The following is a 19,021-nucleotide window of genomic DNA, read 5'->3' as shown; positions in this document are numbered from 1 at the left end:
GCATTATATTTATCTTGGATATGCAATTGTCATGTCATTGGTACAGAATGAATCAGGAAAAGTTCTGCCATTAGTTGTTTGTGCATAGTATTTTTAAAAAATCATTTAAAAAGTTTTACAGCGTACAAAGAAAAATCCTAGTCAAGTTTTCATCAGAAAGAAACGTACACCAGCAACTTGTGCAAGCTTGTTCAGAATGTGTAGTTTCAATGTATGAAGGAAACAAGGTTGAAAATGTGTTTTTTATGAAGATTTTGTTTAGGAGAAAAACTGATTTCTGTTTGGTTTAGTTAAACTATCTTGGGAGATTTCAATTTTTTATGAAATTGGTTATTTGATTATTTACTACCACCTGTCATGAAAGTGTATTGGGGCTTAAATCCTCCTCATTAGAAGGACTAAAGAACTGTGGTTAGCAGCTCAGTGTCTGTGAGAACAGCTTAAGGCTCAACATTAGAATTGCAACCAACCAGTCCTAAGTGCAGCCAACAGCTGCATTTCCACCACTGGTTCTACACTGATGAGCAAACTATTCAGATCTCTTTAAGTCAGGGGACATTCCTGTGAAGTCTCAGAGCACAGTAACATTGAGTCTCACTAGGGAAAATGTACTGAAATCCTCAGGATAAAGCCAGAGAGATTGCCAAAGTAACATTTACCTGCTATGCAAGGGTTGCAGACACCACCACAGAATTGTATTTTAATAGCCACACTCACTATGAAATGATTCTAGTAGGATTTCGGGATTACAAAATACTGTTTGTTGCATAAAAATGGAGCCGGTTCTCACTTCTAGCATGAGAAATGTGGTCAAGGGAGAGCTTATTGTGGTGAGAAGGCTGTGAGTGTTTAAAAAAAATAATTCCAGTAAGCAGCAGTGCAGCCTCTCAGTGCCACACCTAAGGCTGGGATTTGTTACATCTCTTTTTTTATGAGCAGAACATGCGTTTGCTGCCAAAGATGGGCAAGGCACAGCTTAGAAGAATGCCCCTTGTATAATTATTTATTTATCAGTGTTTCTCAGTGTTTGGGGGATGGATTTGTTGAAGGTCTTCTGGGAAAACAACATCATTTCTAAAAGCAGAAAGTTCTGTCACAAAACAGTAGACATCTTTGCTTTATGGCGTTACTCAGTGAGCTGATAAAGTACTCATTTTCCCCATCAGCCTGGTGGCAGAGAAGCTACAACATGGGCAGGCAGTGAATATTTATTTACCCAAGGAGAATTAATGGTTCCATCATGCAAAATCAGTAATACCAATAAAAGTTTACTGGAGCATGACTAATGTGATCTAGTTACAATTAGGATAATGTTGCATATCTTTCCTATTTTCAGTTGTCCTTGGCCTGCCCAGTGCCCTCCTCCTGATGCCTGCAGATGTCCTTTGAGATGTGGGTTAGAAAGAAAATCTAGCACGTGGTTGCCTGTCCCCTTGGATCACAATTGCTGCTAGCCATGGTGCTTGTGAACATGCTAATGTGTCCATTCTGTGCAATGCCACTTCACCAGAAGACATTTATAACTCAAATATTCATCCCAAAATAAAGTATCCTCTTTTCTTACTCCAAGAGCAGGGCCATACTGAACTGAAGTTGTGTAAATGGCGCTATTACGGGGTCTGCCTTTAGCACAGCCTCCCTGAATGGTAAAATGGGGGTTCAAAGAGCTCACATAGCCAAATGGTGTCACAAAGCCTCTCTGTAGCCATATGTGAATTTATGTATCATTTCCTGTTTCTCACCTTCAGTGTGGAACACATGATCGTTAAAGGGAACAACCCAGACAGTGCTTTGCAGGGTAATCATGAAAACAGGTGTCGTGGTTTAGTGCTGTACCCAGGACAAGAGGTTACCTTGACTATTCCTGAAATGCTCATAGTGAAGACGAGCCAGGGGATATTTTAAGCAAGGAAAAATCACCAGCATAAGTGTATCAAGTTAGCTGAAGAGGAACACAAATTTAATCCATTATACCTCTCATTTAAAGACTTTTTTTTTTTTCTGCTTCTTACTTCCAAGAAGATAAGCTTGTGTCTTTTTGGCAGATTTCTTTCAGACACATATTCATCTCTGCTAACTAAACAGAAATTGCATTTGATTAGCATTATGAATCTATGTTGTTGTATCTTGTTGGGGCTATAGTTTGCCTGCTGAAATCTGCCCAGTAATCGGTAGATCAGCAGATACGTTTTCGCATCCTGATTAAGTTGGAGATCTCCAGCACGAACAATATGTGCAGGGGTCTCCCTATTTAAGACAGATAACACCACTGGAACACTGCCCTGAGACATCCAGGTCTTCCCATTTCAGGTTTAGGTCTACCCAAATCAAACTGCAGAAATCCCATCAACAGGGAAAGGCTCTGTGTATACAAGTTACATACTTCTAGCTGTAAAACACAGGAGAGAGACACCATACTACCTTGGTTGCCACTGGATTATGACATGTCTTCCTCCAGCATTGAAAGATTCTATCTTTAATGTACTCCAGGTGCAAATAACACCAGCTTCACTCAATGTATACAGTCAGCTTCCACCTTTCTTTTGCATATTCCACAGGAAACTACCTGGTACCAAACCACTACTATCAGCACAACGAGATATTTTCAATGAGGCTCAGGTGTCTCCATTCCACTGCCCTTTAGGAAATTCCCAGCCACTGAGCTTCACAAGAAATTTGAAGCTTTACAAGATCAGACAGGGAGAATTCCAGTTAGGAAGCTTCAGGAATGGAAAGGCTAAGTAGATTTTTTCCATTCTCAGTCTAAAATTTTGAGACTGCCATGGTACTTCGAACTCCTAGAAGTGAGGAAGGTACAGAACAGTGTTAGAAATACAGCTCAGGATTGCTCCATTCCCTTTCCTACTTTCTCATGGAAATGCAGTCAAATTTCAGGCTCCAGGTGAGGAGCTGAAAACCTTTCCAGGCACCCTTTGTGCCCACAAAGGCCAGGGAAAAAGCCTGGTCCCAGACAGCTTTTACTTCCAGGCATCCAAGTCATTAGTACCTACAGAGGTTTAAAAGTTATTTTTAAAATGCTAAAAAAAAAAAAACATAATAGTACAAATGGAGGTTTAAAGCTGATTTTTTAAATTCTAAAAACATGTCTTTCTGGGGTCTATTTATGTCCACTCAGTACCCCTGAGGACTCTGACTTCAGTGAGTTTCTGAAACAACCATTGTATAAATACTACATAGAAATGAAGAAAGAAATACACAGAATAAAGAGGGGGAGAAAATCCCTTTGTGTCAGCAAAAAAGCCAGCTTTGGCTAATGTAAATATTTTTATTCTGCAGGGGAAAGAATAGAGGGCTGTGTAAGATAGTGTGGTTGATAAAGGCAGCTGCCTCTCTCCTGCCTGTCACAATCAAAGCTAACCTGAGGCTCAGTGTGATCTCAGCTAATCCTGCAACAAAAGGGTCTTTCATCCTAAAATCATTATATCACACTCAGCTCTACACACTACTGTTCAGGGTAGAGATGTTCAGCCCTTTTCAAGTTTCTGCCTTGTCCCTTGGCAAAAGGGGGAGATTCGGTGACTTTGGAGCCAATATCCTAATTTCAGCCTTCAGGTTTGTCACTGCCCAAAGCACTTCTGAAAAGAAGACTTCCAAACCTGAATCCCTCTGATTACCTCAAATTTTACACCCCAAAGTTTTGCTCATGAAGGGTATCTTCTTTATCCCTTCTGCACATCCAAATAAGAAGGCAGAAATTTGGTCAATGTGTAAAATGACTGAGTGGAGAAGAATAATTAGCAGGAGAATGAAAGCTGAAGCTAGACAAATAATTGGAAACCAGGCTCAAATCTTGTATGACTGCCCAAAATTGGGGGGCGGGGGGGGGGGGGAAATATCCTAACATTTTTAAAATGGAGACAAGATTATTTCAGGGAGCTGTAATCTATCAAACACTAAGGTTTTGGGCTAAACAAAGAAGTAGCTTCAAGAGGAATCCTCAGGGTGAACTTTAATGGCTTGTTATACAGAGATTAGTCTGTACGGCCTTAAGCTTTATGGATAAATATTTCTTCAGCAAAACTCAAGGGGCTGATCCCACAAGCCAGCCAAAACAAGATGTATCAAGCCCAGACATGGAAAAAGCATTGAGCTCCTTAAGACTAAATCCTTTCAGTCCTCGCTGCTTATTGATAAAAACAATTCTGATCAATGTTTCTTTATTTGCTCTGTAAAACTTTTGTAACCCATGGATTACACATACAAAACCCCAAGTACAAAATCCATTTCAAGTTCCCATGAAAGTAAATGAGCAAAAGGGAAGAAATAAGGTCATTTTTTCATTGACTATAAAGAAAAGCCACTGGGGCAGTGCTATAGAAGATAATCAATGAACATTTTAAAATTAGATAATGTGATGTTTTGATTAAGAAAAATGGGGAAGTAACACATGACTTGCAGTGACTAAGTCTCATGGGAGGGCTACAAGAGAAAGATTTGTTTATGACTGCCAGCACACAAAACTGTTTATCTCCATTCATATCTTAGAAGGATATTTACACCCTCATCCAACTGGTTTCCTGAAAGACCATGTGCTGTCAATGAATGGCACAGCTTTTGGAAAGCAGGAGAGAAATAGTTAACTAAAAATAGTTAAGCTGTACACTTAATGCTGCTTATGCAAGGACATAGCAATGGCCTGGAAATTATGACAGTGCTCTAGTCTGGGACTCAGACTAGAGTTCTAGTTTGCTATGACACCCTAACTTGTCAATCTCACTGCAATTCAGTTTTTCTTCCTCCTTGATGGGATTTAATAGTCCTTAACTCATTTTAAAATGCATCATATGAAGTGATAAGAACTAAGCCCAAGTGTGCAGTTCTCATATACAGCTAAAGACATTTCCAACTAGGGACATTAAAAATTTTACATTAAAATCTTCCCATTATGAGGCATTATGTCTGTTAACATAGTCGTATTTCTATAATACCTTCAGTTCCTGTTTGTTTGGGGTTTGTTTAAACAAGGTAGCAAGGTAACAAAACTGAGATACAAATGAAGGTTAAATATGGGAGGATCATGACATGACAGCATTGTCTGGTTGAAGGCATAGCTGAGACAAATTGCTGAGAGTATTCCCCCCATACGTATGTTGGACAGACAACAGACCTAAATACAGATTTAAAAAAAAACAAGACAAAAAAAAAAGTTGAGGCTTTGGTAACTAGCATTTGTCTAGCAAGATGTGTAAAGAAATATTTTGCCCACAAGGAATTCTGGCAAACAGTTAAACTAACATGTGGAATACTTTAAAAGTCTTCTTTAAAGTTGCTCTTCAGTGTGAACTCCATGAATATACACTAAAAACTATTTTGTTAACATTTAGTGACAGAGTTACAGTTTTAGGTGTGACTTGCAGTTCAGACGGCCTGATATGTAAGTATTTTCTGGTGCACATTCTTATAATAGTATGCTTTACAATACTTCAGCTTCGAGGATAAAGTAAGCAGAGGACTGGTCTTCCTGGCGCTGCTCCAACCCAGCTGAAATGAATTACAGCACTTCCAATGAAAGGCGTAACAAAGAAATAATAAAAACCTTTTAAAACTAAGCGCTTCTACCATGTGGGAAGGATTTGATTTGGCATAGCCAAGGTGTATGAATTAGTAGCTCAGGTCTGATGGATAAGCACAGAGGCAGTGAGGGCAAATAAAGGGAAGGACTGGAGAAACAAAACGTTTTCTAAGATGTATCACAAAACAGCATCAGAGAAGCCTTTATTTAATAACGTTGGCCTGATGATGTAAATCTACCAGAATAAAGCACAGAGCCACCAGACCTGTAATAGGAAGACACTCCAGATACTGCATTTTTTCATGGCTGTGTATTGTCCAAATACATACATGTATATATATATGTATTAAATTATATTTTAAAATCTCATGGCATTCCATGTTATACCCTCTGAATACGTATTGCAAAGGCTCAAGAGGTCTACACTAAACAAATCTGTCAATGGCCTGATGATCCTACCAGACAGCAGGCCACAGCTTTTTTTCCTAGTAAGTGAGAAATATAAATACTCTGTATTGTTATAGTTATTCATCAACACAACATCTTATCTCAGTAATATCTGGATAAATTCAAAATCCTGCTGAGTTCTATGTCAAACAGCTGTACAATTCATGTTTTTATCATCAGTTGTTTATAAATTAATCTATCATACAAGATACAGTCTTGCAGTGCCTAAAAGCGACACCACTTCCATTGGATTATGTCAATTTGCATATGTCAATATGCATATGACAATATGCAATTCAAGGTTTTGCCAAATGGGCATGTGTGGGGTTACATAAATGTGTGTAAATACAGACATATACTGAATGCTTTTTGGATAATGAGAACAATAAAATTATGTGTGTATGCTTACACATACTTGTTTCCCCGATCTCATCAAGAGACTGTTAATTTGCTCCTGGTTCTGAGCTTCTTCCCAGTTACCACTAATCCCAGAGCAGCTTCTGTGGAGCACTTCGTGTTTTATGTGGCTCTGTCACTGGCTTTTGGCTTGCATTTTACCTTTTTCCTTTCTTCAGGAAACACACAGCCTTTACAAAATAAAAATTATATCTATACCTACATTTTGTGTACCTCAGCTTTCTCCCACTGTTGGATGGACGTTCCAGTTGTATGCCTTTATACTGTTTCCATCCCCTTAAGCATAAGTACTATCCTAGGTTACATCTCATACTAGAGATTTCAACTATTGTAAATTTTTTTAATACAGATTGATAAGGTGTAGAAAACTCAAAGGACAGAGAATGTAAATTGCTGTATTTTAGAATATATTTCTTTCCTATATCATTTTACACTTACAGCAATAGTTGCTTATACAGTGCATTTGCTCTTCAATGTTAGGAACTCATTGTAACTGAAAGCCAAAACCAAGTCATTCCACATTTGTATTTTGACTCTTAAAGCTCACCACATTTGCCAAATCTGTTTTCCCTCCAGCAATGTAAGTAAGGGGAAAGAGTTTCTCCCTGTTGAAGTATCCATACAAACTTCAGGGTTTATGGATATTTATTTATATTTATTATATAGCAGTATCTGCCCAACCTCTTCCATTACTTATGAATGAAGGCACAGACAATTCTTTCAAACACAGACACTCAGAATAAACTTTCCTGTAACAAATAGACATTAAAAAAAATCTTCAGCTTTATAAAACTGCATGAGAAACCAATTCACTGTCTTCACACAATGCTGCACACTGATACAGTATTAATGCTAGTTACCTAATTAATACTTCTGCTCTGAGAGTTATGAAGCATATAGCTTACCTGTTTCTACCAATAGTTTAATTAATATTTAGTGAATAATGAAGAAAACTTTGCTCTTTGGTACCACAGTATTTAGTACTGGAAGTATTTATATCCTTATCCCAGTTCTAAGGTAACAAACAGGCACTTAGGCTCCAAATTTTCATTCAGCCTAAACAAGAGCCTAAGTTTTTTAAGTGTGGAGTCTTCCAGCAGCAACCTTGGAGGATAAGAGATGCTATAGCTGGAGGTTTGGGAAACACCAACATGCCTCCAACTAACTGAAGCTGTCCTTCCCCTCACGTAGCATACCCCACGCCCATGAAAACTCACTCTTTATGCTGCAGTTTGCCATCAGTAGCATGTTGCAGCTCCACCAAAGGGCATTAGGTAATGAATACACCTAGGTAGCACTGGTTTTGATGTAAGTCTCCGTGGTGAATCTTAAAGTCTCCCATTACTTCAACTGATGCAAAAAACCAGCATTAACCTGAACAAGAATGACTCTGTCAGAGTCACATGGAAAACATAAGTAAATAAATAAATAAGAAAGTAAATAAGGGCTAGAAACTACTAATTCTGAGTATGCTGGTTCACCAAAAGACCCAGTACTTGTTTTCCTGATACTATAGGGAAATGTGCTCATTTCAGTAATTCAAACAGCTCTAATTCCTCTTACTCATTATATTTTCCAATCTGGATTTTCGCTTTTTTTTTATTATTATTTTTTTATGTAAGATGTTGATCTGAAGTAAACTTTTTTTTTTTTTTTTTGCCAGGAGAATATCTTGATGATTCCCAAAGATGTCAGTTGTGTGAAGTATCCTGTCAGAAGTGCATCGGACCTGAGCCAGACAACTGCATCAGCTGCCCGCTCACAAGGTAATTGTCTCCCAGCACAGTGTAGGACAAAGACCTGGCATTGTCATCTAGAGAAATGGCTGTATAGTCTTTAGCACTAGCTTGTGAAGTCAACTGAAGAAGCAAGAAGTGATTAGGACAAACAAAACTAGAGCAAGTGAGAAAACAAGTGTTATGTGAACAAGATAGTTTGCTACATGTGCAGCTGACATTTAGCCAGATGATTCCCACAGATACAGAAAGATTTCTTTTAATACATAGTCTTTCTTTCATTGTCATCCTCTCAAAATCATGATTGCTAGAATCACAACAGTGACATATTTAACAGCTAGAGTCTAGGGCATCTGCAGTTTTCTACAGGTATAGATTTCGGTACAAGGCGTGAATATGGACACTGAGGCTAGCAATCACATAATTCAGAAGATATTCATAGCACTTCAGCTTTGCTCCCTAACGAAGGAGGTTTAAGTTAGGCTGATTTTTCTAACCTACCATAAGATGTGACTAGAAATAGAAAGAAGGTTTTCTGCAGGACCCTGCAGAGCAGAGGCTTATGTTTAGGTCATATCACACCTAATCCAGGAGTTTGATGGTTTTAAACTCAGGTCCTGCCAATCATCTTTCTTCTCACACTGACAGCTCTGGCTTTCTTGCACTGGATTTCATTGTAGCCAGCTGATATTTACACCACTATGAAATCAGAATCAGTAATCTGTAAGGAATAGAAAAAAAATCCCCACTCAATCCTTCAGTTTACCCTATGGCATGACTACTCAAATAAAAGACTCACCAGGACCAACTGAGTCCAAAAAAATTAATCACTAAGAAAACATTATTAAATTAAGGTGCATTGTGTCAAAAATGGCATTAGCACAGGAACTCTGGACAGAATTTTGTGCTGCAGACTGGATTTATCTGATTTACAATTGCGTTTAAGTCAGATTGTGTGTATTTCCATGCAACCTATTTTGTGAGCTTTACACAGAGATATTTGCAAAACAAAGAAGGTAAAGAAAAACCTCATTAGGCAAAATCACTTAGGTGTTTGCAGCAATGAGGTCTCTGACCATTTGGAAGGGTGATGTTGTCTCTCCCATAACAAATCCTCTGACAGTTTTCAATTTTGGTATCTAAGGTTTATAAAAGCTTTCTGTGCTCCTTTGCACATTATGAAAGCTATTATAAAAAGTCATATTAGCTTGGCCAGTAGTAAAAGAAATAATAACAAAGAAAAATCTCATCCAGAGGCAAAAGAGTAAATCCTTCCAATGGACATGATTCATTATGTACCTGAAATAGACCTATTTAATTGAAACAGAGTCCTAAATCCTGTTGCTCTTGAGAGCTTCATGTGGTGTCTGGCTTAGACAGTGGCCAATAGATAAAACAAATCAGCAGTGCTGCTTTTCTACAGGGGAGTGCCTTTCCTTTTTGAAAAGGATGAAAAGACATGGGGGGGACGAATTACTGAAAATAAAGTGAAAATGCAAACACTGAACAATCCCTGTTCTTTGTGAAAACTCAGCAGTAGATGCCACCTTATTTCATTTCAAAATCACATCTTCTTTGGAAATGCAAAATGAAGTTACCTGTTTTTTAAAAAATATGGAATTGTGGTATTTTGTATTTAATATGTAGCAATTTTACCACAATTGTAGCAAATTGTAGAATTTGTAGTATTTTGTCCAAATTGATTTTCACAGAATTCTTCATCCATCTATTTACTGTATGTTTATGCTGGAAAGGTTAGTGACAAGGTCTGACCTCCTCATGTCTGCCATTATGAAAAAAAAAAAAAAAAGCCCAGAGAAAAAATGTACTTTTCACCTGTGTGAGCTGTTTGCAAGGATGGCTACCATTACAGTCAGAACAGGTAGTAGAACACAGTAATATTTGCATGTCATATAAGCATAGCCCTACTACCTTCAGTACTTCGGTCACAATGTCCCATTTTCACAGAAACCAACCTGCGTAGGTTGCAGGTTGGTTTCTGTGAAATCAGAAAATCTTACTGAAATCTTACTGTCAGACTCCAGAGCAGAGATACATCTTTGTTGAGCACTTTGTATGCACATAAAAGCTTCTCCCTGATTCCCTCCAGCAGCATGCCTTGAGCCTCACAATTCTTTTTAATCAATTCCCAAGTTTTCTTTGTTAAATGTACTTCAGGAAGGCTGTTTACATGACGGCCTATTATTCTGTTTTCACACTTCATACAAGGCTAGACTTTTCCGATCATGATAAATTTTAAATAGTTTCAAAGAATATTTGACAAAACTGATTTTAAACTTTGCAGATATTTTTCTCCTCTTCTTTCCGAATAAATCTGATGATGACTATAGCAATTCAAATTTACAAAGGCATATTGCAGGCATTTTCTAATGTCATTGCCTGTCTCCAAGGAAGCATACACTATATTAATGTTATAGAAAACCTACTGTTTTCTCAGTGTACAGACAAGTTGATGATCTCAGAATCTGTACTAAGATCGTGAATGGTGCTCAGCTTCTCTAAAAATTGACTCCCAAGTCCTCAGATACCAGACAGATCAAAATAGTTAAACATGGAAAAAATTGTCAAATTCTAGGCAAGTTGTTTTATATTCTTTTAACAATCATATCTTCAGCGATGCTTTTCTAATTTTCTTCCAAACAGATTAAAACCCATAGACATTAAGTAGCCGTGAAAAATAGACCAGAAATTTTCATCAGACAAAAGGATTCTGTAGCAAATAATTACCTAGTAAAAAGAGAACACCTAGCAGCAAAGCTCCTAAGTGTTTGCAGATATACAAGTCTAAATAATACAGCTCCTAAAGGCCAAGATTCAGAGAAAAGTTAGGCTTCATGTACAAAGTCATTTTACTGAAGCCATAGCACTGTTCACAGGAAAACTTTAAAGTAAAACTAATAAAAAGCTTCAACAGACAAATCATTCCTTCACAGAGAAAGACTGTCTTCTTTTCCTTCTGACGTAAGTGATGACAGCAGGGATTGTGGTAGAAGGACATTTAGGTACACTATCAAAAGGTGACTTTTTTCCCAGAAAAATCTAATCTCTGAAGTCTAAGATCCAGGTTCAAAATATGGTTGGCTTTATGCTTAATAAAAACTACAAATAAGATAAGGAAAATGATTCTTGAGAATAAAGTGAAGGGAAAATATCTTGGGTTTCTTGTTAGTTTCTATTAAACTTAAAGAACAAGTAGTTGCTAAATTTGTAATTATGCCTCTCTGTCTCAAAAGAGTCTTTGATGATGGCCGCTGCATTATGCAGTGCCCCAGAGGAAAGTTTGAATTCAAAGGACAATGTCATTTGTGCCATCATACCTGCCTGGACTGCAGCGGAAGTGAACCTAACAAATGTACCACTTGTGGGACAGGTAAGAAAGTATTCCCCGTGCTGCCTTTTTCCCCTTCCTTGGCCTCCAAGTTCCCTTTTCCCTCTTCTCTCACAACTGTTAGAGCCAAAACTATAAATAGTGTCTTTGCTACTGATCTGCATCATAATCTTGTTTTAACCCTGAAGAGATTTGGAAGTCCATTCGTCTTTTTAAAAGTACAAGAAAACACAACTCTGCATTGTCCTTGCATCCTTATGCATTTCCCTTGGTCTGTTTTGAATAGGAGGTGCATTAACAGAAAGTGTAGCACAAAAAAAAAAAAAAAAAAAAGGACAGAAAGCCTGCACATGCTGCCTCTGGAAAAGAAAGCTCCATACATGCCTCCCTCAGTCTCTACATAGTATGTCCTACCCTGAAATGCGCAAGCAAACAGGGTGCTTTCCAAAATGTCTGGAGAAGGCGAGGAAACTAGCCACCACAGACTGCTGTGTCCTTTCAGCTGGGAAAATGGGGCATGCAAAGAGAAGCTTACCACTGGCACACATAAAAAAACTCATACTTTTTGACACATTTTTACAGAGCCTAGGTTGAGAGGATAGTACAGTTAAATTTCTGGTGGTTCAGAAAAGTAACTCTTCTCCTCTTGAACCTCCATTTTAAAAATTATTCCCTCTGGCCTCTGTAACATTTGACAAATGAAGAACTGGAAGATATTATATACAAGTATGCGTAGCTAGCCTGAATTGCCACTGAAAATGAGTAGTTAAGGTTTAACTTTAAATTCACTTAATAAAGAGGAATTTTTGGTGAGCTTTTTCTGAGAAATCACAATGGATCCACAGCCTTTTTGCTTTCAGCTGCTACCTCCATTTCAGTCCTAGTCATTAATGACCCAGGCTTTATTTTGTAATAAGTGTCTAGATTACAAGAAAACACTAATACAGGTGGCATTAATTTGAAGATGAGATTGACTTTCCCACTTTTGGAAATGTGACTCAGTAGATGAAAGTTTCAAATGATTCTTCAAGTCCAGCATGAGGGAAAAGTTGCTGTAATTGTTCCCCAAGTCTCTCCGTATACTGGACAGCAATATAAATTTCTGTATTTCTGTATATCAGGAAATGAAGACACTGACAAGAGTCACACCCTGAGCAAGCTAGAAAAGATCACCATAAGGATTTTCACATGAAAATTGAAACAAGTCTGACTACTTCTGCTTGCAATTATTCCCTATTATAGCTGCTTCTCTGTTATATTATAGCTGTTTCAAAAACAAATTATCATAACCAAATTCTTGCTTTTTAGGTAAAGCAATAAAACATACTTACCACACTAATGTATGTCATACATACTATGGGCTAACTTGTTAGAAAAATTCCCATGTTGCAGCACATGGCTTGTCAAGTCATAGGTGTTTTCACAGGTTTCGTTCAGACGGATTTCAGGAAAAGAACTCTCAGTTTTCCATGCACTAGAGAATGCTAATTCTCTGATAGCATTTGTACATGACAAGCATTTGCTATTCATATTCAAATCTGAATGATTCCAGAGTCTAGCTGTGACTAGGATGAATGTTAGAGATTAATCTACTGTGGAAACAGACTGATCCTTTCCACAGGTGAAGTGGACAGCTTTGCTTTCTTAATGGAAATTCTACATGGGCATATGCAATAAAATATATCCACTGCAAGGGAATTCAGTAATGGAAAACTCTTAATCCTTTTTTTTTTTTTTTAGATTGATGGATGTAAACAGTAATTATCCACTAGCATGACATCTTTATATGTCATATATCTCCAGGAATGAGGAAGGTTTGAAGTCCTGAATCTTTTATATATTTTAGTTCATCTGGTGTAAATCTGTGCAAACCTAGCAGTGACCAATATCAATTCTCATCAGCTGCATCACTGGTGCTTCATTAAGACGATTGTTATGCCCAATTTTCCTCTGTTGCTGACACCATATTCCTATCTGTGACACAGATAGAAGAGGGATCGAACGTTTCCTGTATCACGGGGAGTGCAGAGAGAGCTGTCCTTCAGGTCACTACCATTCAGATCATATCTGCATGGCTTGCTTTAGCCACTGTGAGGTATGCCTGAACTCCAGTTACTGCAAAAGATGTTTCAGAGGCTACTACCTTACTCAAAATATATGTCAGAAGCATAGCTGTAAAGGAGGTAAGTATCCTTCAGTAGGAGTTTACAAATATTCTGGGTTTTTTTCAGAAATCTGGTTAAGCATCTTGGTTCCTGTTTTGTAATATACAATCACACCTGATCCTGAGATCCTTAAATTGCAGGTCCGATTCTCTTCTAATACCATGTTAATGTAAAATAGGAGTATTTTCTGCAAATTGGGTGGGGTTACACCAGAACAAATGACAAAAGAAGTTCCTGTGAATCTTTCTCCTTTTTGGATTTGGATAAAGCTTATTTCCAGGAACCTTGCTAAATGCTTCCAAGTGCTGGGCTTCTATTACCTAGAATTAACCCAAACTGTTGATTTGTAAAACACAGGTGAGGTGGAAGATCCTGACTCTGAAGATTGCATACCTTGTTCAGATGGATGCCAGAAATGCAAATTAGGTAAATATTCCCTTTATGAGCCTTTATTCTTATACCTAAGGTAGGGAAAAATTATTCCTCCTCCCTCTCTGGTCATGAACCTATGTGTATGCTGCTGAGCCATTAGTCATTCCTGCATTCTCTCACTAACTGTATTTTTTCACAGCGTATTAATTTTTAATACAATTTCTAAATCCTATCTCCAGTATAAATACAAATTCTTTTTTTGTATGAATTTGTCTATTAATCTTTGCTGTACTTTTTTTCCTGTTTGAGTGTCACAGGCTGAGACTTTTACTGCCTTTCTGAAGCTATTATCAGATGCAGAGCTTTATCATAGATGTTCATTTTTTTCAGGCCTGGTAATAGATCATTACCCCATGCTTGTTTTTTTAAAGAAAAAACATTTTCTTTAAGGAAATAGACATACGGACAGATCTTAAATTTGATTCAAGAGCAAGTCATCACAATACCAATGCTACCGTCATATAAGAAACGCTAAAACATCAATTCTTTTTTTCATATGGGATTGAAAAAAAAAGTTCCTTCTCAACATAATATGATGTTGACAGAAAGTTTGTTGTCTTCAAACAAATGCCATTTAACTTGCAGAATTTGATTGATTCTGTATCACAACAGCCCACCTTGACAGAGGATTAAAACTATTCATTTGCATTGGGTTTACGTAAAAAAAAATTATTTCCTTTGGCTATATGGACAGAAGTACAAGTACCTCAAGACTGAGGTACTCATTCTGAGGGTGACCCATCAGAAAGGCAGTCTTCATTTATGACCCCTTAGACAAATTTCATCTTAAGAAAGCACAGAGTACCTAATAAACCTAAGCTTTACATTTTTTGCAGCAAATTAGAGCAGATCACTGATCTATAGATAGTTATCTGGAAGTACCACATTTTGAAAGAAAGGAACAAATTTAGCCTGTTATATTTCCAAAACCATTTTTTGAAGTTCAAAACTTAGAGAGTACCAGGAGTATACCCCCCCTCTCTGAATTCAGGCAGAATTTCCACAGACACAGGAGCTCATACTGGGCCTCCTGGTTTCTCCTACTTGCTCCACCTGGGGCCTAGTGTAACAGGCACTAACACCAGTACGCAGAGACTGGATGTTCCTATACATTCAGAGGAGAGTGTATAGCAGGAACTCAAGTCAAAGTAAACTATGAAAATACCCCATGAGAAAAAAATCAATAAACAAACAAAAAATTTATTCCCATCACTCATTGCAATCATGTTGATGTTGTTTCTGCTTTTGTGTCAACAACATTTTTCTCTGGGAGAAAAGACATAAATGCTCATGCATACCAAACTTCTGGATGTTCATCCTATACTACTTTTGACCAGACATCCTATCTAATATGCCATATCATAAAACACCCTATGACTCTGGTGACCAGCCATTCTAAACGAACACAGACAAGCCTAATGCTTTTCTTTATGACTGTACCTGGAGCTTTCAATGCTGCTGAATGGAGAGCTGGAGATATCCATTTTTAACATTATTGCAACTATACCGTGGTCTTTTTTTGTACGGCATAGTATCTAAGAGTCATGCTTGCTTGTAGGGAGTAAAAAGAAGGAAAGCGAAAGGAGAGAATCTATTTCAGTGCCAATTTTTATTGCTGCTACTGGATATTACTTTTCTATAGTAATATTTTTGGTGCTTTACACAACATGCGAAAATTTTTTTATATCTCTTCGGCAACTGTTAAGTGCCAATCGTTGCTTTGAATTAGGGTGAAATGCACTACAAATAGCAAATTCTCTTAAAAACAGTCATTGCAAGCAACTCAAAGGCTCATTTTCTTTGTATATGAGCTTAATAAGGAGCCCCTACATAAGGAGACTGCAAGAGTGTTTGTCGGCAGCTGGCATACAGAAAACGGGGCTTGTACTCATTTACCTTTGTTCTCAGAAGATCACTCATCTCCTAAATATTAATCATCCATAATATTCACTGCATATTTACCCTCAGGCTCTTTCAGTCAAAGTTCTGATTTAAAATAGGCTTTTCAAAAGCTTCAAAGATCAACAGAATGGATGCAGGTAAAACATAGACTGAATTAACTTTCACTGCTCAGTAAAGTCAGAAGTATTTAGATGCCAGAGCTTGGTAAGGGGCATAATATAAAGGAAACTCTTTGGTGGTTACGATACATATATTATTAAGAGTCAAAGAGATTAGTTTAATGCTAGTTCTGTCTGGAACAGAAGCACAGCAGTGGGCCAAAAGAAAGATCCCAAGCAGTTTTTGCAAGTTACTATGTGCTCTTGAAGTAAAGCATGACCTATAAACTTCAAACTTAGAATGATTCAGGTAGAGATGTTGTTTGCTTGTATTTATACTCTTAATATTTTATGAGGTTTTGGGCATATCAATAACTTAATTCATAGATAAGATGAGCAGAGTAATAGGTTTCTCATGTCTTATCAGAAAATTGATATATTTAAGGACTTCTTTACAAAAACAGCTGAACTGCCTGTCTCTTAGAAGAAATGGATTATTTTGAAAGCTATCAGGAAACTGCATTGCAATAAAAGTAACTTCCAATAGTAAAATTTCAAGGTGATAAAATATGGAATGTGATACATTTAGTTTCACATCTTTATGGCTTTTCTACAGACCCTTTTTAAAATTAAGCAAATGATTTTGCAGTCTCTGTGTCTTATCTTCTTTCCAACATCACTGAGGAATTTAATCTGGATAAAAACTGTAGAGCAGGAGGAGGAAAAGCATTCCAACACTATGAACGCTTCTACTAGAAGTGCAGCAGAAAGCTTTGGGGAATGCTGTATTTAAAAAAATGGGGGTGGAGAGAAAGTAAAATGTGGTAAGCACAGCATTTGGAACCAAAATTATATAGTTCACATACTCAAAAGTAGTTCTTCATACGCAAATGTAAACATATTTTGTGCGTATTTGCATATCTGCAAAAGACTTAACTAAGACAAAAAATCATCAGGCACCTGCTCATTCTGAAGTGCTTAGAGATCATTTGATATAAACTGTAAGAGGTAAAAATATTTAGCTTCAGTTTATACTGAATGCAGGCCTACTTATAGAAGCTGTATGAATTTAAAAAGGAATATTAGACCACAGAGACATTACATTGTAAACTGGGAGCAGCAAAATGCAAGTGATTCTCTTACTATCTAGAAATTACAGAGGTTAATTGATTTTTTTTTTCTTTTTTGTAGACACACATCTAATTTTAAGGACAGATATGTCTGTGAACATATCTGCATTTTTTCCCACTAGCCTGAAAGACAGTTTTTGGCCAAAAATTTTTTTCACAGAGCACCAAAGAATAGATTAAACCACCGCCTGCAGCCGTGGGCAATGTCGTCCTGCTTTCTGCAGGCAAGAAAATGAGTAAGATTTACTCTCTTTCGGCATGATGCTAGATGCCAGCAGAACAGAGCAAATAGTGCAGGCAGACTGTATAGGAAATATCTCTTCTTGATGAGTAATGACCCTACAGAAAGATTGAGACATGGGTATCATACTTCTATATTGGTTTAGTACTTTACATCCCATGTCAGACTTTTTACACAAAAAAGTAAAACTTACCCAGTAAGTAACACTGCAGGTTATTGCTCACCAGGCATGAGGATACTGAGGTGGAAGATTGACAGTGTTCATAATATTTTCTGGGATGCTCAGGGAATGAAGTAAAATCTGTCTGTTTTCCTCCCAGTTGGGACTCAGTTTTGTTTTAGGGCTCAGTGTGGCAACATGTCTTTACTGTATCAACACTGAATGTCTGAAGGCAAAGATGGGAACTGTCAGAAAGACTTAATCAAGGATACACAAGTCTTTGTAGTTTAACTACATATGGTGCTTTCTTTTAAATTTGTGTGATACTTTTCTTTCTGATTCATTTCATTAATTTGAAAGCTGCTGATATTTTAGGGAAATAAAGAACCTTTAATGCTCACAGATACCATTTTGCATGCAGACACTTTCACATCCTAGGATACATAATAGATAAATGGCCTTAGCATTAATCCCTAAAGGATTTATGGCTTTGTGTACACAGTGTCAAATCAATGACTATGCACAGGAGGGTTTGTATCCCTACCTTCATTCACCCACATGTTCTTGAATGCATCTGACTGCCTGCTGCCATACAAGCCCAAATGGCATGCTCAAGTTCGTGGTATCCCATGAGATCTGAAAGGCAGACTCTTGCCCTGACATTGAAATCTGAAGTGAGAGCCAAGGCAAGTCAAGACTTAAGGGTGACTTTAATATGCATGTTTAATCCTTAATTATTACAAGTTTCAAATATATTCCTACTGCTGTGCAAGCAAACGCAAAGACAAAATTGTACAGACAAAGTCTCTAAGAAAGCGTGCTGAATAAATTTCAAGTCTATAGTTCCAAGATTATCTTTATGACTTTGGTACCTCAGGTCTGATAACCCAATTTTGGACACTCTGAGACTACTTTCTAGAACAGCAATGAGCTACTGCTCCCTTTGATGCAAATAAGTCCACGGGAACTGCAGGTCTTCATCACTCTGACTATCAGGCCATGATTAAGTTTTAATGACTTGCCTTCTGGTGGGCATGGGCACCAGAAAACACCATGAAGTCTGTAAAATTAAATCCAGTAGCCTCAAAAAAGGCAGCTTTTGAAAGAGGAAGTTCTGCTGAAGCAACATCATTAGGAGAAGGATTTTCTTTGTGCCATAGTGGCTTCTACCTTCCACCTCTCAATGTAAGTTCACTTACTCACAGATTTAGATCACTTCAAAATAACGCTGTTTTCTCCAGATTCTTAAATGTGTAGTAAGTTTCTGAGTTGAACTTACCACTTTAGAAAGACATTGACTGTAAGCCAAACCTCAGGATTAAAAGAAAAAAAAATAACCCACAAAAAAAAAAAAAACACCTGCAGAATTTGAGTCCCTGAAAGTAATTATTCTAAGAGAATTTCAGAGTCA

The 19,021-nt window shown here is 37.4% G+C and overlaps 1 protein-coding gene across 1 annotated transcript in view; it reads left to right on the top strand.

Moving 5' to 3' along the window:
- The window catches only part of PCSK5 (proprotein convertase subtilisin/kexin type 5), a 269,863-nt gene that overhangs the window by 214,883 nt on the left and 35,959 nt on the right, over positions 1-19,021 (top strand). The window contains exons 21-24 of the mRNA XM_061355628.1: positions 8,061-8,163; positions 11,388-11,524; positions 13,468-13,665; positions 14,005-14,073. Coding sequence (XP_061211612.1) covers positions 8,061-8,163; positions 11,388-11,524; positions 13,468-13,665; positions 14,005-14,073 — 507 coding nt within the window. The remainder of the gene's footprint in view (positions 1-8,060; positions 8,164-11,387; positions 11,525-13,467; positions 13,666-14,004; positions 14,074-19,021) is intronic.

The sequence above is a fragment of the Neopsephotus bourkii genome, unplaced genomic scaffold (assembly GCF_033783945.1).
Source record: "Neopsephotus bourkii isolate Nb327-2 ecotype Australia unplaced genomic scaffold, CSIRO-AGI_Nbou_v1 NB_816, whole genome shotgun sequence".
In the NCBI taxonomy this organism is placed as follows: domain Eukaryota; kingdom Metazoa; phylum Chordata; class Aves; order Psittaciformes; family Psittacidae; genus Neopsephotus; species Neopsephotus bourkii.
This window is presented reverse-complemented; position numbering and strand designations above follow the sequence as displayed.